Source organism: Poecile atricapillus, chromosome 15, assembly GCF_030490865.1.
Source record: "Poecile atricapillus isolate bPoeAtr1 chromosome 15, bPoeAtr1.hap1, whole genome shotgun sequence".
Lineage (NCBI taxonomy): Eukaryota > Metazoa > Chordata > Aves > Passeriformes > Paridae > Poecile > Poecile atricapillus.
In genome coordinates, this window is record NC_081263.1 from 8861075 (window position 1) to 8886600 (window position 25526).

At 50.3% G+C, this 25526-nt stretch overlaps 2 protein-coding genes across 2 annotated transcripts in view; one reads left to right on the forward strand and one right to left on the reverse strand.

Annotated features, from left to right (window-relative positions):
- The first annotated feature begins 1902 nt into the window (after positions 1-1902).
- Positions 1903-6146, forward strand: LOC131584919 (thyrotropin-releasing hormone receptor-like). Its single transcript, XM_058850505.1, has 2 exons — positions 1903-2685; positions 5750-6146. Exons 1-2 carry the CDS (start codon positions 1927-1929, stop codon positions 6128-6130), a joined length of 1140 nt encoding a protein of 379 aa, XP_058706488.1. The 5' UTR covers positions 1903-1926; the 3' UTR covers positions 6131-6146.
- Positions 6147-12410: 6264 nt separating this feature from the next.
- The window catches only part of JPH2 (junctophilin 2), a 30989-nt gene continuing 17873 nt past the window's right edge, over positions 12411-25526 (reverse strand). Inside the window, exons 3-6 of the mRNA XM_058850495.1 lie at positions 20516-20634; positions 16388-17175; positions 15189-15286; positions 12411-14933 (exon numbers count right to left, since the gene is read on the reverse strand). Coding sequence (XP_058706478.1) covers positions 15206-15286; positions 16388-17175; positions 20516-20634 — 988 coding nt within the window. The 3' untranslated portion in view covers positions 12411-14933; positions 15189-15205. The remainder of the gene's footprint in view (positions 14934-15188; positions 15287-16387; positions 17176-20515; positions 20635-25526) is intronic.

The following is a 25526-nucleotide window of genomic DNA, read 5'->3' on the forward strand; positions in this document are numbered from 1 at the left end:
TGCACTAATAACTGCTGGATTGTCAGTGCCACAGAGTAAAGCAGCCAGGGAAGTAATTACCTGCAATTATCCTGCACAGTGTTCCAGGTCTGAACCAAAACAAAGCTTTTTCCAGTGTCTGCAGGCATTTGTCTTGGTTTTGTTTCCTGATCCAACAAAGCCTGGAATGGGTTTGAGGAAGCAAATGAACCCCAACTTCTCTCTCAGAACATTTGTGCCAGGTTTGTCCCTTCTCCTCTCCCACACACAGTTCTATGACACAGTCCACATTCCGAGGGCTCCCAGCATCACTGTGAGCCAGCAACAGTGGGATGAAGAGCTGGAATTGTGTCTGTGTTAGAGTCACTCCAGAGCACTGAAATACCTCGGATTATGTGAGAAAACACACGTGCCCACACTCCCAGTCCTTCCCACAAAAGTGCAGTAAGGGACAGGAGCTGCCATTGCTCATAAACCTGGGGCCGTGGAGGGCAGGGGTGTGAGGCTGGCCAGGACACAGAGGACCTGGTGCAGGCTGCCAGTAGAGCCCTAAGGAAGCCAAATGGAAGGAGAAAAAGAGGATAATTGTCCTTTAAAATTGACCCAAAGGTGAATGAAATATCATGGGAAGCAGTGAAAAAGACATGAATTGTTGTCTGCCAAAGAGCAGCATAAGGTTTCCCAGAGCAAAGGGGAAAACACTATTTGCCACAGCAAGTCAAAGACTGGGGACAGTGTTGCTCCTTGGGCTGAGGCAAAAGGCATTTTATCCACCCAGGTTTGTGCAGCCCAGGTTTAAAAATTTGCCCGTGAAACATTGGACTTAAATCACCCAGCATCAGAATGACCCTTCACACTTCGGATATGTGCCTCAGTGTCTGGGATTAACAGGACACCTCTGCCTTTAATTGAAATCTGATCTAATAAAAAAGAGAGTTGCCTCCTTGTCTTTTTTTTTCCACTCCACAGGTTAGGGGGCCCTTAGCACAATTTCTCTTTCAGTTTGAAAATGAATTTTCTGACAGATTGCAGAGACACCAGGAGCAAGCATGGAGCTGGCAGCAAACTGTGGCTACTGCTGACCATCAGGGATCTGATCTCCCAACCTGACCACCAGGGAGATACCAGATATCCCAGCCTCATTGTTGGAAAGATTTGGAATCTTTGGGTTAAGCCTTCTCCCTCAGAAGTGACACTGTGCTTGTTTGGGACAGGAAACGAGGAGGTCACTGCCCCATGTTCAGGGGTTCATTCCTCAGCCCAGGGGAAACGGGAAATGTTGTGGATCTCACTGGCACCGCCCTGAGGATGAGGAATAAAGGACTCCTCACCCTCGGCTCTCCTTGTCCTGGGGGAACAGTGAAGCTTGTGTCCTGGCTGGGGACACAGGCACCCACAGTGCGGGGTCCCACTCAGTGCTGGGGTACTTTCAGCCTCTGCACCTCTCACCTGCACCCCCATCCCTGCCTGGGCTCCCTCCCTCCTCCTCCTCTTCCTCCTCCTCCTCCCGCTCCGTCCCGCCCAGCGGTGCGCTGGGACCCGGCGGGCGCAGGCGGGGGATGCTGGCGGGAGGCGATGCGGGCTCCGAGGGGGCTGGGGGCTGTCCTGGGGGAGCCGGGTGGTTCCCCGGGGTGCCGGTGGCTAAGGGGAGTCCTGGAGAGTCCCGGGAGCCTGGGGGTTCTGGACAGTCCCGGGTGGTTCACGGCAGCTCCTGGAGGCTCCCGAGGACTGGGGGGATCCTGGCCGCTCCCCGCCCCTCCAGGCGGAGAGTTTGCAGGGGAGAGGGATGCAAGGAGCAGGGCGGCTGCAAGACTTGGGGCGAATCGTGGAAAAAAAGGCGAGGGAGGAGCCGGGGTGGGCGGGAAAGCGGGGAGGGGGCTCGGGGGCAGCCCCGACTCCCGCTGCCGCCGCAGGGTGCGCGGGGCTCCGCCGGTGCCGGCAGGCGCGATGGAGAACGGCTCGGCCAGCGGCAACCAGAGCCTGGGCAGGATGCCCCGGCAGCCCCTGGAGCTGCAGGTGGTCACCATCCTGCTGGTGCTGCTCATCTGCGGCGTGGGCATCGCCGGCAATGCCATGGTGGTGCTGGTGGTGCTGCGCACCAAGCACATGGTGACCCCCACCAACTGCTACCTGGTGAGCCTGGCCGTGGCCGACCTCATCGTGCTGCTGGCCGCCGGGCTGCCCAACATCTCCGAAGTGCTGGCCTCTTGGGTGTACGGCTACGCCGGCTGCCTCTGCATCACCTACCTGCAGTACCTGGGCATCAACATCTCCGCCTGGTCCATCGCTGCCTTCACGGTGGAGCGGTACATCGCCATCTGCCACGCCATCAAGGCACAGCTCCTGTGCACCGTGTCCCGCGCCAGGCGCATCATCGCCTCGCTGTGGCTCTTCACCTCCCTCTATTGCCTCATGTGGTTCTTCCTGGTGGACACCACCCAGGTCACCTTCTCGGATGGGACGCAGGTCACCTGTGGCTACCGGGTCTCCAGAAGCCTTTACATGCCCATTTACTTCTTGGATTTTGCCGTCTTCTATGTCATCCCGCTGGGGCTGGCCACTGTCCTCTACGGCCTCATTGCCCGCATCCTGTTCGCGAGCCCCATGCCCGGCACCCCGCAGCATTCCCCGGGCTCCGGGCACCAGGGCAGCTCGCTCAAGCTCTCCTGCCGGGGCGGCAGGGCTGCCCTGAGCTCCCGCAAGCAGGTAGGGGCTCCCTGCCGTCTGGGGGCTGTGAGGGCCGTTCTGGCAGGGATGAGGTGCCACGATGCTTTGTTTCCCTTTCTGGAGGGAGTGGGGAGCGTTGTTTTGCTGCAAAGGAGCCCCTCAAGCCCATCTGGGGTCTGGCAGCACAGATGGGCTCCCCCTGCTTTGGTAGGGCTTGGTAGAGCAGTGGAGAGGCAGGAGGGCAGGCACTTCTGCTGGCTAATTAATTACTGATTGCCTCCCCGAGGAGGAGAGGGCTGGGTCACGTTATGGCAGTGGGACTCATCTCTCAGACAGCGTCCTGTGCAGATGAGCTCACATTTAAAGGAGCAAAGAGAAGGGAGAACTGTCTTCCCTTGGAGGCCAGCCCTGGCTGCAGCCCCCAGTCCGTGCAGCCGGGGGAGTCACTGCCACAGTGGTGTGTTTGCATTTCGGTGGTTCCTGTGTCTCTCAGCTGCTATCTCTCCATATCCTTCTCCTCCCACCTCCTTCTGTCCTCATTGCTCATCCTTCTCTGTTCACATGGGCAATCACTGCCTCGTGTCCCATCTCTCTGGGCAGGTCAGTATCCAGACAAGGGACAGTCCCATTCTCAACAGGCAGGGCCCATTCAGCTTTCCTTGTAAAGGAAGGGGTTGAATCTGGGACTTCGGCTTGAGTCCTTGAAATCACTAGTTCTGTTGTGATTTCCAAAGTAGCTCCAGCCTGCCCTATAGTCCTTGTGTTTCCAGCTCAGTAGCTTGTTGTCTGCCTTGCACAGGAACCTCCATTCCCCAGGAGAGACGAGTCAGGGTCACAGAGGGGAAGCAAACAGCTCAGAGAACGTGTATTTCTTCATGAACTTCAGAATCTTTCCAGTCCAGCTTTTCCTCCCTTTTTCTCTGAAAGGTTTAAAGCAAGTGCTGACTTCTCCAAAAGCATTTGCCTGTTCTCCCATGGCCACTGGCTGCTGCAGGAGCCTCGGGCAGGGTGTTTTGCAGCGAGGGCTCTCGACTGGTTGATGGATCTCTCCTTCCAGAGCAGATTGCATTCCCCTTGTTGGAGGGGCTGTGCTGCTCCCCCTGCAATGCTGTGCTGTGGAGTGGCACAGCATGCTCCAGCATTTTTGGGACAAGTGGCTGCTGGGGCATTCCAGCTCCTGGAAACATCTTGTGCTCTCTTTGCTGTTACACCAGGAGTTGACTCGAGATTGGCATTACCTCCCACAATATCCTAGCACGCAAAGACTTCCTTGGAAAGCCTGACATCACAGTGCTGCCATCATAAGGAATAAAGATGGCACTAAGTTTTTGAACTGTAAAGCAGTTTTCCAGGGCTTCCAGTTGGTGTGTGTGTAGCTCTGGAGGTGCCTCTGACCAGAGTACAGACACCCACATCAGCGTTTCTCCTCTGGCCTCTCTTTATAGGGGAACTGGCTCTTCCAGGTCCCGTGCCCAGAGTTCCCTGGGAAAGCTCCTAAATGGGCTGTCTCAGAAGGGCCTGCTTTTCTCCCCTGCCTGGATGGCTGAGGGAGATTTTCTGTGGCTGTGCTCCTACACAACCCCAGAACTGCCCTGCTTTTGGGGTGTGAAGATGCTGCAGTTCTCTCACTGGTGCTTCTAAAAGCACCTAAATCCTGAGCAGGACAACAAACAAGGTGTGAGCTTTGCTGTATTTACCACTTCTACGAACACCTCCAAGTCTGTATTTCTCCTCCCGAAGAGGGACCACTAGAGGGAGTGGGATTCCTAAAAAAGGGCTGTACATCTCAGAATGTACGGTGCAGGAATAAGGAGGGAGGATACTGGCTCGGGAGAAGCATCTGTGGCTTCCAGGAGAGGAGAAGAGGCTGGACGCAGCTTTGTGAGACACCACTTGTACATTTTCTCATCTCTTTCCCAAAAGGTAACAAACTGTAGCAGCAAACAAGTTTCAGTCTTAGCAACAGCCTCAGCACTCATTGTATCACTGCAAGATCTTATTTTTGGAAGTGTCCTCACATTTCCATTAAACCACACACTGCAAACACCTATTTTGGCCACAGCTGGGTAATAGTCCCTTTCTTCTAGGGAAAGCTTTGTTGCCACAAGCAATGACTCCCAGTTTCAACTCACGGCATTACAGGAAGGTATAGTTTCTTTTGATGAAGTAAAATAGCACTCCAAGAAAAGCTGAGAGACTTTAAATGTGATCCCAGTGCTTATGTCCATACTAAGAACTGGATTATTGCACAATTCCCTTTCTGACATTTGAAACACCACTGCCTAGATACGCGTGTGGCATCAGTGTTTAGTCATACTTTCCTCCTTGGGGACGTGTGTATTGTGTTAGTATTTGTTTGAGGAGGATTGCCACTTACCAGAAATAGCTGTTGAAATTATTAGGATGACTGGTGTTTCAGTGCAAAACCCCAATTTCCTGAACGAGCTTATTTTGAGCTGAGGGCAATTACTGCTCACTTTTGAGTTCTCAGTTTCTTTTTGTTCCCAATATGTTTATGTAGTACTCCCCTAGTGTGCTGAAAATTAAAGTAACCCATGGTAAGTAGCTAAGTAAGCCCTATATCAGCACAAGTAATATAAGATTCCTGACAGTCTCCTCTGCTTCCAGGGTTGCTCTGAACCAGAAGCCTGTTCCCTGGAACAATGTAAGTGATGTAGGAAACCAGGAAACCCTAGGCAAGGAGATGAAGTGTATTCCATGACACCCCTAAAACCGAGGTCCTCATCTTTAGACAAGTATTTTCCCCATTCATTTACTGTTATGTAAAATTTTCAAATTAGTTTTCTGGTACAGACATTCCCATGCTTATCCTAGCTCATTACAAGGATGGTGAATACCTTTCCTAAAGAGATTTAGAGGCTCTTCAATGGTAGATGACAATCTATAATTTCTGGTTTTATTTATGCAAGATTATTTCCTGATTAAAATGGTTCCAGCAAGAACTAGCACCATGCCCTGGGTGTTTCTTTTAAATGCTTAGAGAGAGGAACTAGCTGTCTGCACCAGTGCTACAGTGGGAAAGTTGTGCTGGAGATTTAGCACCATCTGGCTATTTCTCTTTTTGCATCTCCCCCCCATCAAGGTGACCAAGATGCTGGCTGTGGTGGTGGCCCTCTTTGCCGTGCTGTGGCTGCCTTACCGCACGCTGGTGGTGGTGAACTCCTTCGTGGACCCTCCGTACCTCAACACCTGGTTCCTCCTCTTCTGCCGCCTGTGCATCTACCTGAACAGTGCCATCAACCCCATCATCTACAACCTCATGTCCCAGAAGTTCAGGGCTGCCTTCAGGAAGCTGTACAAGTGCCAGGAGAAGGGTGCTGAGCGCCCTGCCCTGCCCTGCACCCCGGTGTACTACAGCGCTGTGAAGGACTGTTCTCACGACAGCTCTGACCACAACCTCACCGAGCAGGAGGATCTGAGCAGGCTCCCTGCACCTGCAAAGAAAAATAAACAAATCCCCTGAGACTGAAACAACACAGGCAGTGAGAGCTAAGTGGCTGTACACACTGTGCTGGGAGAGTGCCAAGAGGAATTGCTTTGGCATTGCAGCGAGCTTCATTCAATACTTCTTCAGGGCATTTAAGAAAACGTATTGTTATAGGCAAATTAATTTGCTTTTCCTTAGTGCTAATTTATTCTTGTTTGTGAAGTGTTAGGCACATGTCAATATTTAGCATCTCCAAAGCATCTGTTGTTAAATATAGCAGTGCCACCCCATTTTGTTATGTGCAAGTGCTGAGCTGGACCAAAGCACTGAAAGGAATCCCAGGAACAGAAGACTGTTCAAGGAAAAAATACACCTTTTTCTGGAGTGAGTCTGTCCTACCCAAACTGACATGCCACAGACACCCCATGGAAGCTGCTCCTCTGGAGTCCTTTTGAAGTTAATGAGGACAATTAGGCACTTCCACGTGTCTCATCTCACCACTCTCCTGTGAGGAATACATCCCCACAGAGGAGATAAATGCCTCCAAGATACGAGGCCATTGACTGTAAAGGGACTCTCAGGGGGAGACTCCTACATTAGGAATAACCAAAGCTGGGTGTCATGAGCCTCATATCATGCCTCTGGAAACACTGCAGTGCTGGTAGCACAGAAACCCGAGATCCAGACCAGACAGATTTGCTACAATTAGCAAACTAATAATGAACAAACTAATAGTAAATGCTCCCTAATGTAACAAAAGTACTTCCCACGTTGTGGTCTGAGTTTCTTTTGGATAACTTTACCTTTCCTGTCAAAATTCCTCTGGTTGCTTCAGCTGGAAGCTGTACTCTTGTCCTGTAAGCCCCAGTGATCTGTGTAGTTGTGTACCACAGAGCAGTGTTGCTCTCTGCCCCAGCTACAGGTGCATTTCCAAGACAGGTGAAGAAATTCTCTTATTTCCTGGAAATCATTTGTGAAGCCCATTAAGTGTTTTGTGATTAGTGACACAAATATTTATTGCTGCTGTCAGTAGATATTCATACCCTGCAGCATCCAGGAGACCAAGGACACTTGCCCCAGACTTGCAAGAGACCATCTGGACTATGAGCAAAATCAAAAAGATTCACATGAACCAAACCCTAGGCTCATGCCAAATAAAACAAGTGTCTGCCACCAGTAAGCCTCAAGTGACTGTGAAGTATCACTTGAACAGCCAATGCAGCCTCACTAGTCAAGTTACCTTAGTTTGGCTTTCACCAAACTGTAGTGTTAAAAGAGCTTAGAATTTTGCAGCCACTCGGGAAAATATGTGTGATATTTTCAAGGGCACAAAATGTTAATTAACCATTCTGCATCTACAGGAAATCACTTCACTGAATTAGTCAGGACAAGAACTCAAGTCCCCTCAGTGTGTTGGAACTGTCCAGGACCTATTTTGTTGTGTTTAGGGAGGTTTTGCATATATGATTATTATATTGCATGTTATTAAACCATCTATGTTACCCCTAAAATAGATGAGGATGAGGGAAGAGAGCACTGGCTTTTTGCAGTTATTTTAAACATAATGCATTTGGAGTTTAAGCATTCATGCTATTTTTGCACTGTTTTGTGTATATTGTATAATGTGAATTTATGAACAGAGTTCCTATTTGTTGTTGTTAAGAAAGTTCTGTGCAGAGATTTGGGATTTACTTCTTGAAGAAAATTGAGGTGTTTTTGCTAACATGTGAGGATTTGCTTGTAACAATCTTTTTTATACTACAGACATTTTTTTCTCCCTTAGAACAGATTTTTCCTTAGCAGCTCAGAACAAGCCATTGATAAAGATGTGCAGACAAAGCAGAGCAGCAAGGATCAGGGTAAGGTGGGGGAGTGGGAAGGGGATCCCTGGGTGACTCCTGGGGCCTTGAGCACAGGCAGCATCTTCCTGGGGATGGGCTGTGCTGTCTCCTCCAGCCCTTCCCCTGAAGCTGAGGGTGCAGGGCTGGATGTGGGAAGAGGATTTACTGCTGGAGCTTGGAAACCCACCTGCATCCTGACCTAAGGCATTTCTCAGGCACGGGATGTGCAGTTTGACAGACAGCCTTGATCTCTGCAAACACAAGGAGCTGCTTGATTCTGAAGTATCTCCAGCAAGATGTTTTCCACTCCTCATCACATTTCCTATCTTCACTCTCCCCCTTTCTGCTTCTCCCCCCAGATGGAGACACCCTAAAAGCATTATTTTCTTAATTAAATTTCAGGCCAGCAGATAGAACAGATAGTTCTGAAATATTTGTTCAACACACTTGAGATTCAATTAAAACCTGATTCTCTTCTCCCCTTTCTGCTCTTAGCTGCCAAGTACTGCATGACCCTTTGCTATTTTTTGAGAAGTAATTGGCAGATAAATTCTCCTGGAACCACGAGATCTCCAACAAATGCACCAGAGCGTTAAACTCTGTAGATGAGGAATGAGTTCCTGGTCCTTCCCCCTGCATGTATCCTGACACTTTAGGAGGAGCTGAGAGACTTTTAGGTGGAAGTGGAGGCAGAAGGTCAGCACTCAGCTGCTAAGGAGATGGTGGTTGAGATATGCATGCTGCTGGGAAATATATCAATAGCATAAAGGAATTAAAATAAATAACTCATCACTGTAAGTTCCTTTGGATATTCAGGGCCTGAATAAAAACCTCAATTCCTTATAAGAAATCAGAGATCTCCCTTGAAGCTTCAGCCTGCATTACCTAGCACCTTGCAAAATCCCACCCTGCTCATAAAGACTCAAGCCGTATTTTACCCTCAGCATTTATTTGTCTCAACAGCATGAGTGTGGGCTGTGAGTTTATAAACATGCCAGCAAATAAAGAATCTATTGCTCCTAAGTAATTTATCGCATTGAAGTGTAACTCAACATGGTCTAACCTGTTACTCTCCTAATTAAAGCTCATTTTTTCTAACCCCTGCCCTTTCAAGGGTTGTTAACCTGGTAAAACACCATCTGGTTTCTTCAATTACAAACAAGTCCCCTGGCAGGAGAGGAGGGATCTGGCAGTGCTGCAGAGCCCTGGGGTGAGGGGAAGAATTTATGAGTAGTGCAGAGAGGGGGATGGAGGAGGCAGAGGCTTGGGGAAGAGCTGATGGGAGAGTGGTGAGGTTTCTGTGCCTGAAGGATCATAGGTTGGCTGAAGCTCCTGGCATTCATCAGGGAGTTTCAGCTTAGGAGACACCACATCCAGCACATTTACCTGAATTTAACTGGTCCCAGTGATAGAGGGCACGCAGCAACTGCCTGTATGCAGGGCATGGATGGGACCTCAGCAAGGGTTATGTACTCTGGCAAAACACACAAGTTTAAGTAACTTATGAAAATCTGTAGTTGAAGGCCCTATCAGGTTGTCTTCTTTGTCCCTAGATTTGGGTGGTGGGAAACTGGGGAAATAGGGCATCTATGCCAGCCTGTGTCACAGGAGAGAGATCATGCAGGTGTTTTTTTGGGGAGCTGCTCCCCTACAATGATGGTCAGCACTCTGAAAGCCAGCCTGCTCCAGGGACAAATTATGGAGTAACACAAAATACCAGCAGTTCCCTAAAAAAAAAAAAGATTAAAAGACCATGAGGGCATGCAGCACCTCCCTGCAACCAGAACAGGCTTCCACTCTGTGGCACCCAACCATGTTTCTAAAATAAAATAGTGGTACCTTTAAATGAAAAATATTCAGGTCACCAAAGAGGATGCTGAGCAATTGCTTAAATTTTTAAGAGCCACAAGAAAGGGTGGACCACACAGTAGGGAAAGAATTGGATGCAGCCCTTTTTCAATCTGGTCTGGCCCCAGCTGTTTCTTTGGGCTAATTAGTTCAAGCAGATCACAATTAAAGAGCTGCTAATAAAACCTAGGGATAGTCCTACAGCAATATTAATGCAATCACTCAGAGTTGTTTATTTTGCAATTCCTGTTTCCCAAGGCTTCTGGAGGGCTCTTGGGCCAGCACTGCCTCCAGACCTGCCTTCAGGCTTGCACTCACTCAGGGATTGCTCCTCAGGACTCTTCAAACCAAGGCAAGAGTTCCAGAAGTGCCCTGGGGCACACAGCACATCAAAGCTTGCCAGTCCTGTGGGACTGACTTTAATTTACTACAATACTCTCAGTTTAGCAGTTAACCAGCCCTACACATTTCTGTCCTGCCAGAGTCTAAATGAAGACTTTAATGGGAGGGCATTGCCTGTGCCCCAAATCTGGGGTGTGTTCCCTGGTACTGCCTGAGGGAGGGAACATGATGGCAACACACAGGCCCCTGTGATGAGCAGAAGTATTAAGGGCAATTTGTGCTTTATAATTGATGAATTTTCTTTAATAACCACCTTATGAATTGGGCTCTGAGTGTGCTGTTTCTATAGAGACATGGGATACTGTGAGTGCACCAGTGGCTCTTCACTGCTCTGCTAATAGAGAATTAATGCCTGAAAACACAAGCTGTGAAGCCTATAAAAACTTTAACCTCTCAGGGAGAAGGCCCTGGGATGGTCCTGGTGCTAACATGGTTTTGAGGTCCTCAGCAAGGGCCCACTGGGCTCCCAAGCTGACTGATCCTGTCTTTGCAGGCACAGTGTGGGTGCTTGCTCAGAGGAAGTAAATAAAAAGCTACTTCTTCCAGCTGTGCAGTGCCAGTATTTCTGACAAGAGGAGAGGGTTCTACAGTAAGGCCCCTTGCTGCCAGCCCCAAGCTGGGCATGGGATGCCCTTGCTGGTGGTGCCTGATCCCTGATGCATTAATGCTCTTGGGGCCCAAGCTAGCTTCCTCCAGGAAGGGTCGTGAAGCAAAGGCAGGTGTGTGGAGCCAGACCCATTCCTGGCTCCTTGGCCAGAGAGGACTACAGGAACCCTTCTGCATGTTTCAGCACCTTCTCAGTGCCAGGGTCACCTTTACCCCAGCTCTGACCCTTCCTCTTGTGCAAAGACGAGGACCAAAAGAGAGGGTGGCTCCTGAGAGCCCCCATGCCCCACTAGGACAGCAGAGAACAGTGTGGCTGTCCCCAGGACGCCTGGGCAGGTCACTGTCAGAGGACACTGGGGCTCAGATTGCACCTTCCCTCCCACCAGTGGAGGGTAAGGCTCTGCCCTTCGACACAGGATCAGGCCAGTGCCTTTAGCTTGGTTCTCACATATCAGACACCTCCCTGCCTGCCCTTGGGGACACTTGGCTGGACACTGTGGGGACATTATCCCTGAAACCAGCAGCTATTGAGGCAGAGAGACACGCACTGTCCCCACTACCCTGGGGAAGCTGCAGATTTTTCGTTCTGCCTTAATTAATAAAGCAATGTGTCATTGCCTCAGCAGCAGACCCACCTCCCTCCCTACTGCCTCTGTAACACGTGAGCCAAAGACCTGCTCCATTCATCAGCCTGAGATTTATGAGGCGCACAAGCTCCAGTTACCCTGCTGCCCCTGACTGATGAATGAGACGTAGCTGGTTCCTCCCATACCCAGAAGCAAAGCAAGCCCAAAGGAGTGTAAAGCCATTATTTCCTTAAACTCAGCTCCTTAAGTCTCTACCAGGGCGTAAAGTCTGCCACAAGACCCCTCACACCCACAGAAGGCAGGGACAGTGCTTCTGCCCATGAAGGCTGAGCCTGTGTCCCACCAGCCTCTCTGCACAGTCTGGCTTTGCTCATGTGGAACACTCCAGAAATAGAAAAAGGATTGAAGGTTTTGGCTACTCTGGATTCCTTAGGCCCCGGGGCCCTGCTGCCCTGGGCTGGTGCTGGGCTCTGCTCATCCATCCTCCCCCATAAATCACCCAGCTGCCATCTCCCTCTGCCTCGTGCCTGACACAGCCGGGTTGTTTCAGGAGGCTGAGCGAGAGGATGGGGCACAGGCAGTGGAGAACAGCTCCCCCCCAAACCCAGGAGGAGCAGCCAGTGATGCACAGCTCAGAATGAACTTGGCAGCAGCCCTGGGCTCGGGAGGCAGCAAAGGGACCTGGCAGCAGCCATCTGTATGGCCTGGGCAGGCTCTGGGCCAGTGCACTGCCTCTCCTCCTGGCTCTGTGCAACCCCTGCCAGAGGCCAGCACAATGGGAGCACATGGAGTGTGCTCACAGACTCACAGGGTCCTTAAAGGCTGCCTAAAAGCAGTCAGTGAAAACAACTCTCTTTGCAAAGTATCCCCATCAATAAAAAAATTGCAAAATTTTATAACAGGTAATTAAGAAATAGCTAAAAAACATCCAGATGCCACCAATAAAATTCTGTACTACTCTGCTTTAGAACTGGCATGAATGTGTCAACATGGAAAGAAATCTGGATATTCCCCTGCAAAAATCCACATGGATAGAGTGAGCAGATAACTGTTTATTATTGCACATAATCCAGCAGAACAACCGACAGAAAACTCTGGACAGTAGTACACAGACTGTAGTAAACAGCTTGCAAAATCTGTGATGAGGGTATTTTTGTGTGAAGAGTGAAAGGTATCTGCATTTTTGTAAGACCTGAAAAGTATAACACAAAATCCTAATCAGTTTTGAAAGCATGCACTTTGAGGTAAATCTGGTATTTTGCATCTAAGGAAATGAAATCCCTAAGGGGCTCTCTCTCTATGTATATATATCCATATCTCAGGGCAATATGGATACAGTTATACATCACATAAAAGCAAATCTACCTACTTTTCTCAGAAGGTTACTAGGAAGAAAGCACATTACTGAGTGCATATCACATGCATAAAAAATAAGGAGGGGGGGAAGGAATTACCTTAGCACTGTTGAAAAAGATCCATTTTTGCGCTTAGTGATAAATAAAAGCCCCTCAAGTCTCTCAATGGAAATTGTCTTGGTGGTGAATGAAAGCAGTTGGCATATTGAAACTGCAGAGTTGGCAAGTGAATGCCAGCAAATGGAGATAAAATGTCAAAGGAAGCAGAGCCTGGGGTTTGCAATACATTTATATTTAAAGAAAGAAAAAAAAATAAAAGAAAATAAGGAAATTGCTACTAAACTATGCTCTGTGGAAGTGTAGATGATGCTGCACAGCTTTCTCAGGACTGGTACAGCCACATGGCTTTTAGGAAAGGATCATATTCACTTCTCCCACACTTAATACCACATATTTGCTACTGTGGCAATGTTCCTGAGCTGAAAAAAGGTTAAAAAATAGACTTGGTTCACAAAGAAAAGTACTGAATTATTCTCACTCTCTTACGCCATAACTAGAGTAGATAAATCAGGCAGGTTTTGCCCCCTGTCTCCAGTGAGTTTAAACCCCTGTGTGTCTGCCACTCCGTCTCTGAAATCCTTTCAGATTGACCTTTGAAGCAGACCAGGCATCTGTTTTTTTTTCCTTAACTATCATTTCCCCATTCTTTCCAGTCCAACAAGGTTTTCCCACCCAGTCCTGTGCTGTGGGACTTCAGGATACACAGAGGTGCACAACCAACTATAAATAACATCTCTGATTATCTTAAAAAGGGATAGGAAATACACATTGCTCTTAAAAGAAGGAAGAAACATGTCCAAGCACTCAGCCTCACACTAAACTGTAACTTCATCTGTGCTGACTTTCTAAGCTCGCACTGCTAAGGATCAGAGCAGATCGTGGTGGAAATATCTCCTTCCAAAGGTCACTCCCTGTCACAGCTTTGGGGAAATTGATACAAATCGCCCAGACCTCTCAGCCTTGCACACATGAGCAACAGCTACAACTGCCCCACTGTACTCTGCCACCGTTGAAAGCCTGGCTGCTGCATATTTCTGAGCCCAACATCCAAACACACTGCAGTCACTCACATCTCTGCACCTTTTTTCTTTCAGGAATAAGGTAACCTCTCCCACGATAGCCGCCCTACATCCTTTGGCTGGAAAGTTGGGTGCAATGAGAGGCCAGGACCCCCTGCAGCCCAGAACACCAAGGGGAGGAACCTGCAGGTGTATGGAGGCATTTTCAGCAAGAACCTCCTTTTCACTGGAACTCACAACATTTTCATAGAAAAAAAGGGGTAAAGGGACAAATTCATCACACCTACTGCCTTTCCCGTTACAGTGGGAAGCCACCCACCGCAAGACACTTCTGTGCAGAGCATTGTTGGTGGCAGGAGAGCGCTTGGATGGTGCCTGGTCCCAAAAAAGGCCCCATCTCCACCCAGAGCACCCCCACAGGCACCAACAGCCTTGGATCCAGCAGTCCCTCACACCCCACCCCGCGGGCCCATCCGTGGTGCATCGGCCGCCATGGGCAGGACTCGGGTCACACTTCAACAAGCCAAATTTCAACTTGCTCCCCCTCTCAGTCCTCCATACATGGAAAATGATGCCAGGTGCCAGGGGAAAGGAAAGACTTTTTGTTCATCCCTCTGGATGACTTCCAAGCACGGAGAGCAGCGTCGTCCACCCCGAGCCACGGCGCGGCTCTCATGAGTCATTCTGGTTGCTGCATTGCTTCATCTCCATGCCGTGGATGACAATCTTTGGAAAATCTCTGACACCCAGTCAACCAAGGGAGTTACAAAACACATCAGTGTGCACACATGAGACCTTCTCACTCGTTTTCCTACAGCTACAGATAAGTCCCTCATCCCTGGCATGGCAGGACAGTTGATGGCTTTGGTGAGAATAATTTAAGGCAACTGCTATTTTATACAAAGAAGAGGAGACCACAGCGCAGAAACCCTGGCTTTTCCTTGGTAGATTGCAGAGGCCAGCCACAGCCTGGGAGCAGGAAACTGAACTGATCTTCAGACACTCATTTAAGGTTGATGTTTGCAGTGTAACCTTGGGATCTCAAGTCCTCCTCTTAGGTGTTTCCAGGTGGCTGAACTTTAATCCCCGCCAAGGTCTGAGGTCTCCACCAGCAGCAACGCCTGTCCCAGACACAGATAAATAGGAAAGTCAAGGGAGAGCAAAACACCTGTCCAACACAATACCACAGCTGTCTGCAAGGCTTTCACCTGTGCAGGCTGAGTGAGACTAAAAACATGACAGAAAGCTGTGCCCAGCAGAGCAGTTTTGTCCCCCAGGAGGTCCTGGGAAAGCAGCCCTGTATCTCCATGGTGCCTTAGAGGTGTCTCTTGTGTTACATTCACAAACTGAGGATAAAATCTCATTCTGCTTCTTACCTTGTTCAAGAGGCTCATCATGTCAAAAAATGTACAAATAGGATGGCCAGACCAATGTTCAGTAAGATGACCATGCAGATCACGATTGTGTTAGGTCCCTGAAGGAAAAACCCAAAACAGAGTATTACACACCACAGCTCCAGGGGAGGAGACAGACACAGCTTGATTCTTCTGTTCAAAAATACCACAATCACCCCCTCTCAATGCACTGAAATCTGGCACCTAACAACCAGCCCGAATTTCAAACTAGTTTATCCTATCCTATTCCTACTTCTCTGCAAATTCATTTGGAGGAGGTTAAGTCAGGCTTCTTTTGCAGCTAAATTAGATTAAATGAAACCGTGATAACAGGAACATGAATTGCTGATCCCATGCCAGGCTGCTCCTCCCAACTCCCTTCGGCATCCACATTGCCTGTGTTTGTAAACGTGCCATTTTTAATATCATATAATCATAAAATGCTTTGGTTTGGAAGGGCACTTTGAACATCATCTATTTTCAAACCCCAACAAATGAACCTATGTGAGATTGCTGTAACTTCAGACCAAAGTATTTCCAAGCCATGCTTTTCTAAAGTCACATTGGAATCATTCACGTCCAAAGGGCTGCAAGATGAAACTCAAAGGGCTAATAAAATGTCTGGGTTTCCAGCTGTATTTGCTAAGAGCAAAATTGAGTTTCAGTGACTATATTTTAAACCTGGGAAATTGGCTGGTGATTCAACACCACAGTTCAGCTTATGAGGTGCCCCTACAGAAAAAAACATAAGTGAAATGGATAAAACAGAAATACACTTGAGCTTTTCCTGTTCCCCCCCCCCCCCCAACTTTCATATCCAAGTTGGCTGGTAATAGGGTGGGAAAAGAAGGTGAGAAAAGTGGATAAAATTAATTGGATGATGCCTGGTTTTGTACAAATTTTGAAATATAATGTGTGTGAAAGGATATCTGCCCAGGTAGAGAGAGGAGGTCAAAACGGGCGGGTTATGAATGTCAGGCCAAACATCCAGGCAGGGAAGGCAGCAGGAGAGGGGGATACCAACACTCTCCTCCAGCGGCTCTATGATCCCAAAAAGAGCCGCCAGGCACCACTTGGCGCCCACTGACTGCAGCCCCAGGCCCAGGGAGTCTGCATCCCTCTGGGTCCTGCCAGACAATAAAGGAAAGGCAAAGGTGGCTCCCAGGGATGGCCCACATCACCTCTTCACACTCCTCCGCCTTCTGTGCTGCCACCGCTGCTTGTGCCGGGCCGCGCTTGGCCGCTGCCCTGGGCTCGCTCCGGCCCGGGGCCCTGGCCTCAGTCTTCCTGTCGGCCGCGGGCTCGGCCCGGCCCGGGGCCCTGCGCTCGGGGCTGGGGCGCTGCTGCGGCTCCTTGGGGCGAGGCGGCTCCGCCTTGGCCTCCGCCGCCACCGCTGGCTTCTCCTCCCGGCCCTGCGGCGGGCCGGGGGTGCCCCCCCGGCGCTGGGGCTCCCCCCGGGGCTCCGGGGAGGGCGGCTCGTTCTCGGGGAACGGCTCCTCCTCATAGTCCGTGGCGGGGGTGACCGGGGATGTCCGCACGGCGTAGCTGTGGTAGCCCTTGAAGAGCTCGACGTCGGGCTCCCGGGCCATGCGCTGCAGCGGCCCGATCTCCATCTGCTCGGCGGCGCGGCCGCGGCCCCGCGACGCCGGCCGGGCCTCGCCCTCGGAGGGCGCTGGGCTGCCGCCCGCCTCGGCCCAGCTGCCCGGCCGGAGAGCCCCGTCCTGCCGGGGGGCCCCGTCCTGCCGGGGGGCCGCCTTGGCCCGCTTGGCCTCGGGAGGGGTGGCGGCGGGGCTGGGGGCCGGGCTGGAGCGGGGCCGCGGCTCCTCCTGCTCGTGCAGCTGCGGGCTCTCGGGCGGCGTCGGGGGCGGCGGGGCAGCCTCGGGCCGCGGCGCCTCCTCCTCCATGTTAACCGCGTGCTCCGCGTTCTCGATGATCTCCTGCAGCAGCTTCCTCTTCTGGTACTCGGGGCCTGCGGAGAGAAGGGCTGGTGAGAGGGGTCCCGCCGGACGGGGGACAGCAGGGTACCACGATCGGGGCTTCCCCCCAGCAGCAATGGGTTTGGGGACCATGGTGCGAGGGTCCAAGCTGGAATGTGGGACAGCAGCTACTCCCAAACCACACCCTGCTGCCAGGAGGAAATTTCCTCCAGGAACTCCCAAAGGCTCCTAGCCTTACTGTGGGCTGTCCAGTTGGGAAGAGTTGAAGGAGTGGGCAGGAGCTGCAGATGAGGTTAAAGAAAACAAAATCTGCAGCCCAGCTTCTTGTGGTCACACAGATGGGTAGTGCTGAGGCTGAGGAGGACAGCTCCCAAAGAATTTTGTTGGGGTTTTTTACTTAATGGCTGGGAAACTCTTCCAGGTGGATTCCTTGGTGTCAAATAGCACAGTAACTTCATGGGATGCACAGGATGAGCAGTGAAGATCATCAGGAAAGGCAGGGTCCCCAATTGATCTATGTGCCATCCATCGTAATAGGAAAAATATGTTTCTTATATATGGAACAGGGTTGGAAGTTATGCAGCTGTATGTCTTGTCTGCCCTGAGCTCCCCAACAGCAGCAAAATTACCTGGCACCATCATGAAAGGTGACTCAGGGCTTCAGATTTCATTTTGGCCTCATCTCACACACTGACTTGTGAGATCCCAGCAAGCTTGCCTCACTTCAATTGTTCACCTATTATTAAATCTTTACTTCTTATTAACCCTACTACAAATTGCAGCCCAGCCTGGGTCAGGGGAATTCAGACAGAGCCTGACACTGAAGATATCCACCAAAATGCATCACTAAAGAACTGGTAATATCTTGTGGAATAACAACCCTCTACAGTGCTCCACATGCTGAGACATGCTGGGAGAAGGGTCCCCACACATCACTGTGGTGCTCATAGCAAGTGAGAACACGAAGAGCATCCTGTGCAGTGTGAGGTTGCAGAGCAGCTTCTTTGAAAGCAAAGCACCTGCTCTGGCCTCATTCTGCTGAACCCCAGTGATGCTGACGAGTGCAGATGTACAGGGCTTGCTCTGTGCTCCTGAAGAACACAGATCCTGGAGCCACACTGCCTCTGTTTGCCTTAAGGTCCTTCCCTTCATCTCAAGGACTGGTGCAGACCTGAGTGTGGTTGAGAAATTTGGCTTGGTGCTCCTTTCCCTCTCAGAAGTCAGTGGTATGATTTGCACAGTGCTACCTCCTGTCCATGCAGGCAATGCCTCCACTCGAAGGAGCAGTGGGGAAAAGGAGGGCACTGATTTCAGCTGCTCTGCTCTGCCTGCACACTCCTGTCAATCAGCAGGTGACCCATTCAGGGCCATTTATTTCTGGCTGCAAGTGAGTTATTTGGAAGCCATTTCAACAGTTGTTCAGACTCCTCAAAATAGGCTGCCTGCAGCTCCAGGCTCCTTGCTCTCTCCTGCTGCTTTCTTCTTTTCTTGAATAATTTACAACACAAAAACCCCCAGCTGCCTAGAGGGCACGAACTCACCTCCCCACCTTCATCTCCCAGCACATTTCAGCAAGGGTTTTGGCTTACATCCTTCTCTAAGTTACTAGGGATGATACCCTGACTGAAATTCAGGGCTCAACAATTATTAGGGATATGGGGCTTGCTGAGCAGGATTGCCTGTGCCAGACACAACACAGTCAATCTGCCAGGACAGCAGGGAGAAATGCAGGTACCAAACACTGCTGGGCTCTCCTGGCTGCGTGAGCAGCAGCTCTCAGTCCTAGCAAAACCCAAGGCTGGACTACTGTCTGTTTGTTCCTGAATGGTGCAACCATGCGAGAAGAGATACATTCTTGTGCACTTTGGGAATTGAGAGGTTTAAAAGAATCATAGAAGAGTAACATGCATCAGGAGCTTAGAAGGCCACTGAGAGAGGCCAGGACCCAGGTGAAGCCCTTCATAACAGCAGCAAGAGGCTCCAGCACCTGAGGAGCCAGGAGTGGAGGTCAGGCTGCCCCAAGTTTTACAGAGACTGTTTCAATTGTCTCATTCAATCGCCATGGGTGGAAACAGTAATCTAGCTAGATGTCCAAAACCTCCCCTCAGGAATTCCAGTTTCCTTTGTCTCTGTGCTATAAATACCCCAGTGTGCAAAGGGTGAATGTAGAGCTGTGAGTGGCAGCTGGGGGCTTATGTGAGGATCAAGCACCATTTAGCCATTGTTAAATGAAGTGCCACAGGCTGGCTCATGCCCATGCCCGGGTGCCCTGGTGTTTCCCCACTCAAAGCCAGCTCCAACAGGCCTTGCTGGGTGCTGGGGAGGAAGAGGCAGCCCTCCAGCATGGCATTTCCCCAGCTCATAGGTGCAGGACAAGGCGAGAGTACAGGGAATTTAGGAAAATCTGTCAGCATGCCTCTCCCCAGCCAGGCACCAGCTGTTAGCTGTTCCCATTTCCCACTGTGTGCCTTGTGCCGGAGTGTGGTACAGGAGATGCAGAGACACCCAAATCAGAGCAGAGGCAGGTGTCCAGTTTTGCTGAGCACAAGTCAACCTTTGGCTTCTACCCCCATTTTTACTGCTGTGATAGTCCCTTGTGATCATGCCTCAGTAACCATGGGACACCCACTCCAGGCAATAAATCCAGATAATAAGAAAGGATGAAAATGTAGGCACTTGGAATTTCATTTTCTGCTCTGTTATTACTGTCCCTCTCTGTACAGGAAAGTTTTCCAGGAAGAGCATATCTCTACCTAACTCAGTCCAGGGAAAAGTAATGGCATTCACAATGCTGCTTCTAATATTACACTTCCCATCTACTAATCCTCGGTGCTTGGTCTCACAGAAGGAACCTCCCAAGTGTTTTCCCAGCCAAATAATTAGCAGTGATGCTAACAAATGAATAGAGAATCAGGGAAATAGTATTTTGTATTAGCTGCTTTCTTATAGGATATTACAGACCCTAATTAGCAGAGTCTGATTGTTCTGAGGCCCCACAGGATATGGGTTTGTGAGTCAATGTGCAACAGTGTTCCAAGAAAAAGCCACAAGGGATGTATCTACAGGAGAGCTGCAGATAGACCCGAGCTTGCTGCCTGTCCTGCCTGCTCTTCTGAGGGCTTTGATGTGTGGATAAACATGAGAAGATAAGAAACTGTGGGGTTCTCCTCCAGGCTATGGTAACACAGTGAGTGAAACAGGGGTGTAAGGAAGGCAGCAAATCAGCCAGGGCAAGGGGCTGGCTGCAACTGAGGAAAAGAGGATTTAGGATAGACAGGAGGGCAACTTGTGGAGTTATTAAGTGGGTGAAGCACTTGAATGGATTCCCATGGAAACTGCAGGATCCCCCTTGGAAGATATTTCTGATCCTACCTGGCTGGTAGAAGTCTGGGGAGAGCTCCCTGGCCATCATTCTGGCTATGCCTGATTCGTTGTTGGCTGCCTGAGCTGCCTGCTCAGAGCCTTCAGCCTTGGCTTTGGCATGAGCTGTCCTGCAGAGAGAAGAGGGGAGAACAGTGAGCATCCTCTGAGCCAAGGTCATCCCAGCTCACACAGCAAACCCTGGCTGGCACCAAAATTGGATCAGTCCATCTGGCATAACAGCACTCAGAATTTGCCCACATGACCCAAAACCCTACACTCAGGGAGAGAAGATCAGATTTTCAGCATGGAAGGGGCCCAGATGCTCAAGACTAAGGTGGAAAGGTTGCACACAGGGAACAGGCAGGTGTATTTGCAAATGTCAGAATGTTCACATGTTGCAGTGAAGCAGCAGGCACTGCAGAGTGGGCTCATTGCTGTGCTGCACAGAGGAGTGACCAAGGCATCACACCGGCATCATTGGTGGTTGAACTCTTCTGTGTGTCACCATCCCTGAGCTGCTGCACCTTGCCAGAGGCAGTGTGCCCCTGCTCAGCACACAAGATGGATTTTCCCCAAAATTTCTCTCTTGTAGCTCTCCAGAAAACAACATGCCTTGCCCAGGGGCTCCTTTACTCACTGCAGCCTGACGGGCTGATCCCACCAGAGCTATTGTCTCCCTCTCAGCTTGGCTGGCTGAGTCCTCTCTGCTCCTTCCCAGCACATCCCCTCCTTGCTCCACAGGGCTACAGGCTATGGGAGTTATTTTACTGGCCAGCTGTCATATTCCTCACATGCCTCATGCTCGGGGCCCTGTGATCTCCTTGCTAAAAGCAGGGCTGGCTTTACAGCCCAGCTGCTCACAGTCTGGGAAGGAGCTGACTTCAAACAGCAACGTTGCACCTTAAAAATAAGGGTGGGTGAAGCACAGTATATTCAGCTGCTTTGTTGCACTCAGGACTTACTGAGAGCTGCCTTCTCCATCTTCTCCTTGTCATATTTTCCGAGGCTCCCCATATTCCATGTTTCAGTACAAATCCACATATTTTTGTATGATAAGCAGTTAGCATTCCTCAAACACCAATTCACCCTAAATTACAGCCTTTAATGTGGTCCTGGGGTGTCTGATGAGCCCTTTTCAGATGCAGGTTGGTATCTGGTATGTTTTAGGACAAAAAAGGAGGAAAGATGCAGTTCTCATTCCTGCAGTGAAAACACTCCAGAGGAATTTTTGGAGTGTTAGTCATGAAATGAGGATTGATGCCTTCCCATTAAACTGAGATGCAGTATGCAGACAAGCTGAAGTCTGAGTACTCAACAGGTGCAATGAAAAGATTATAGAGATGCTGTTCTGAGACCCTTACAAGGGAGAAGATACATACATATGCCATTCTGAGTAGCTGCAGGGAAAGAACTAAAAGTAGGGCATCAATCCCAACTGATACAGGCAACAGTGTGACTTGACAAGGGGCCAAAAACACTGTTCAGGGCCCTGCGATAGAGGAGAGGGTGCAGAGCTGCTGTGGCTCAGCCTGTCCCTCCCTGGGATGACATCCCACTCTGCTGGAGCCATGATTCACCTCCCTGCCCACACTCACACGTTATCTCCCTGCTTTCACTGCAGGTTGAGCTGCCTGAGATTGCAGACATTCTTGGTCTTTTTATCCAAAATTATTACAGTTCCTGAAAAACCCAGAGACATGATGAGGCAGAAAACAACATTTTTAGGCTGCTGCTTTCAAGCAGGGGGTCTGAGCCAGTTCTGAACGGAGAAAGCACCTCCTTTTTTGGTAGCATATAATCAGCATGATTAATTCCACTATAATCTGGCAGGGGCCAAGGGGGATGTGTCTGTGCTCTCCATGCCTGGGGGATCAGAGTGGGCTGGCTGTGCTGTGCCTGGGGCACACAGCCTGCTTGGCGCCAGCCCCAGGGAAGAGGCTTGTGAAGGGAGGATGCAGCTCTTCATCCTGCCAGGACGTGCTCCAGGCCCTGCCTTTGTCCTGCTGCTCCTGGAGGATGAGATTCACCATCAAGAGATAAAATTCTCCTTTTCATTTGCTCTCTGAGCCAGGCAGATGCTATCCTGACCAATTCCCAGCCAGACAATCAGCCAGCTGGCCCCAGCTGGGGGAGCAGCAGGCAGCTCCTGGCAAGTGCCCTCCTCAAAGGAGCTCCCAAAGAAGTCTGGAAGTGCTCTAGATGTGGGGTCTGCTCTCTCTAGTAAGGACAGAGCTGGACATGTCACCAAGTGGGTGCAGATGGCTCCTGCACACTCAGCTCTCTCCCAGCACCTGGGGACAACACAAGAAAACAGCCTGGGGATGTTGGAGGTTGAGGGAGGTCCCAGTTGTGCTTTTCTTCTGCTGGAGTTTTGCTTTCCTCCAGAGAAGCTGCTGGATGCTATTTGATTGCAATTCCTGCAGAGGGAGAAATGGCAAGACCAAGAAGATCCAGCCTGGGTTGGAGAGGCTGCACTGAGGATGCTGTGGGTGATGGGGAGCCGAGCCATCACTGTGAGACACCACGGCCCCAAGGGCAGCAGGGCTCTACAATGAGGGGTGTGAGGGCAGGGAGAGTCTGGGGCAGCTCCTGGGCTGCACACACAGAGCAGTGACAAGAAACTGAGCAGCACAACTTTGGCATCCTGCACTGCCCCACAGCAGCTCTCACCCTGTGAGACACAGCTGGCCTCCGCTCCTGACCCCCTGCTTGCAAAGTCATCCAGAGGTGTTTGATCTGGAGGGAATGTGGTCAACACTGCTGCACTTTCAAACCTGGCACCTCCAGCAGACCCCACGGCAGCCCTGTCAGCATCCCAGGAGAGCACTGCTGTCCCAGCCAGCAGCCTGGGCCCAGCAGGAATGCTGATACCCTGTGCTGGGTCCCTCCATTGCTGAGATCATTTATCTGGCAGCAGCAGCCAGGTGATGAATGTTTGGCTTTCAGAGACATGGCACGGTGTCTTAAGTTCATCTTCCCTGGTTGAGCTGCACATCCCCAGAACACCAAGGGATGCAGTGCTACTCACAGCCCTCCAAAAAAACCCACTCTGAGGGTTTAGTAGCACTGTGACAAAGCCCAGCCTAGAGGAAAGGGTCCAGCCATAACAATAACATATAACTGGCCTCGAGTATCCCTGAATTTATTATTTATCCAACGTGGCTGGCAGAGCCTGGGAGCTCAGCACAGAGGAAAACTTGGCCCTGGCAGCAAAGCAGGAGACAAAAGCCAGTCTCCCTGGGAGAGCCCAATGCATGCAGCACAACAGCCTGTCCCATCCCACGGCCTGGGTCTGCCAGGAGCAGGAGCTAAGGAAAGAAAAAGCCCAGGGAGGTTTGAGGGTGCCAGGAAGGTGATTTTCAAAGCTCAGAAGTGAAACATGCAAGAGGAAAAATTTCTTTGGAGGTCAAGATCTTCTCAAAAAGCAGAATGAGCTTTATCATTCTGCTCTAAGAATCTTTTTATCAGCTTTGATAAATTTGATGCTATTCAGGCATACTTTAATCAGGGCCACACTTTTCTTTTTACTGCTGTTTGTTGTCAGCTCCCAGTAACTCTGCAGTAAACAGCCCCTGCAAAAGCCAGCAGAGGATAAAGTCTGGAGATAGAGGAGCTCAGCAGAAAACTAAAACAGAGACCCAGGAGCTTTAGAGCAGCCAGCAGCAGAATCCAAAAGACCCTTTTCAAGACAGCACTAGACAATGAGCCAGGAACACTGAACACATCCAGTTGGAGGAAATAAATGCAAAGAGGGACCTTTACAAAGCCACACCGGTGCTCCCCGTCCCAAAAGGCAGCGCTGCCAGGATGAGCAAATCCGAACTGCACCTTCAGCCATCTCCCTGGGCAGTGCTCGTAAAAATAGCTCCAGTGAATTCTTCGCAAGGAGGAGCAGCAGCTCGGAGCCGAGCTGAGGGGAAGCATGTGGACAATGTCTGCAGCCCCTGTCCCAGCCCTGCTGCCACTGCCTCTGGATCACAGCACCTGCCAGGCTTCACACCCCAGCACGATGGGAGGGTTAAATGCATCTGCTGCTTTATTTGCTCCTCTGGCATGGCTCTAATGCTCTAATCATTTTTGTACTAGTGCAGCACAGAGCACCACTCCTGTCCTTCCTGGCCATCTCCCAGAAACACTGCCTGAATCATTCCTCCAACTGCTGCTAAGATCCCCACGGACACACGAGCCGCAGCTGAGCACCGCGCTAACAGGTGAGGCCCAAACCCAGCCAGCACGCCCGGCTCTTTGGACAGTTTATGCGGTTTTGCACATCCACATTGGATTAGACTGCAAATGAAATTGGAATTAGCAGGGAATACTGCAAATACCAGACAAGGCTGGGGTGCCTGAAGATGCAGCATGACCTTGCAGCTAGAAATAGGGCAAGAGTTCAGCTCTCTGCCCTCACATTTGCTTATTGGGGGAATGTCAGACCTGTCCAGCACTGTCCTTCTTTCTCCAGGGTCTCCCTTCTGTAGATTCAGCAAACCTTGAGCAAGGACCAATTGAACACCCCTCCAACCCAACCCATTCTATGATTCTATGATTTGTGGCATTCTTGATTATTAGGAGCTGTCTAGAAGACCATTAAGCAAAAGTAATTAATGAGTCAGTTCTAGGAAGAGAGTCTTCTGCTGAACTCCCCTCTCCTGGAAACTGGCTCTTCCACTCCCAGCCAAATCCCTGCTCCAGCATCCAACAGGAATCATTTTGTCCTGAAAAAAATTAAAATAATTATTTGTCTTGGCAGGAATGTTTGCAGCACTCAGAAGGGATCAAGGGAAAGCTGAAGGAGTGGTTTTGTTTATGGCAACATGGTCCTTTCTGTGAGCAGTCCATTCTGTGCTCACATTGTGAAGGGCAAGGGGACACAGACCTGACCAGCACACACCTGGGCTGGGGCTGGGGCTGGATGACATTTAAAGGTACCTTCCAGAATTCTATGATTCTACATCCTGACTAGGACAGAACTTTCTGGCTTCTCCATTTGACACACCATCTTCATACCTGTGCCACCTTC

What these genes read in the sequence shown, in the direction of transcription:
- LOC131584919 (XM_058850505.1), top strand. Translation starts at nt 1,927, where the DNA reads ATGGAGAACGGCTCGGCCAGCGGCAACCAGAGCCTGGGCAGGATGCCC. An exon ending in CCCTGAGCTCCCGCAAGCAG is followed by an intron (nt 2,686 to 5,749) that starts GTAGGGGCTCCC and finishes CCCCCCATCAAG; the next exon opens with GTGACCAAGATGCTGGCTGT.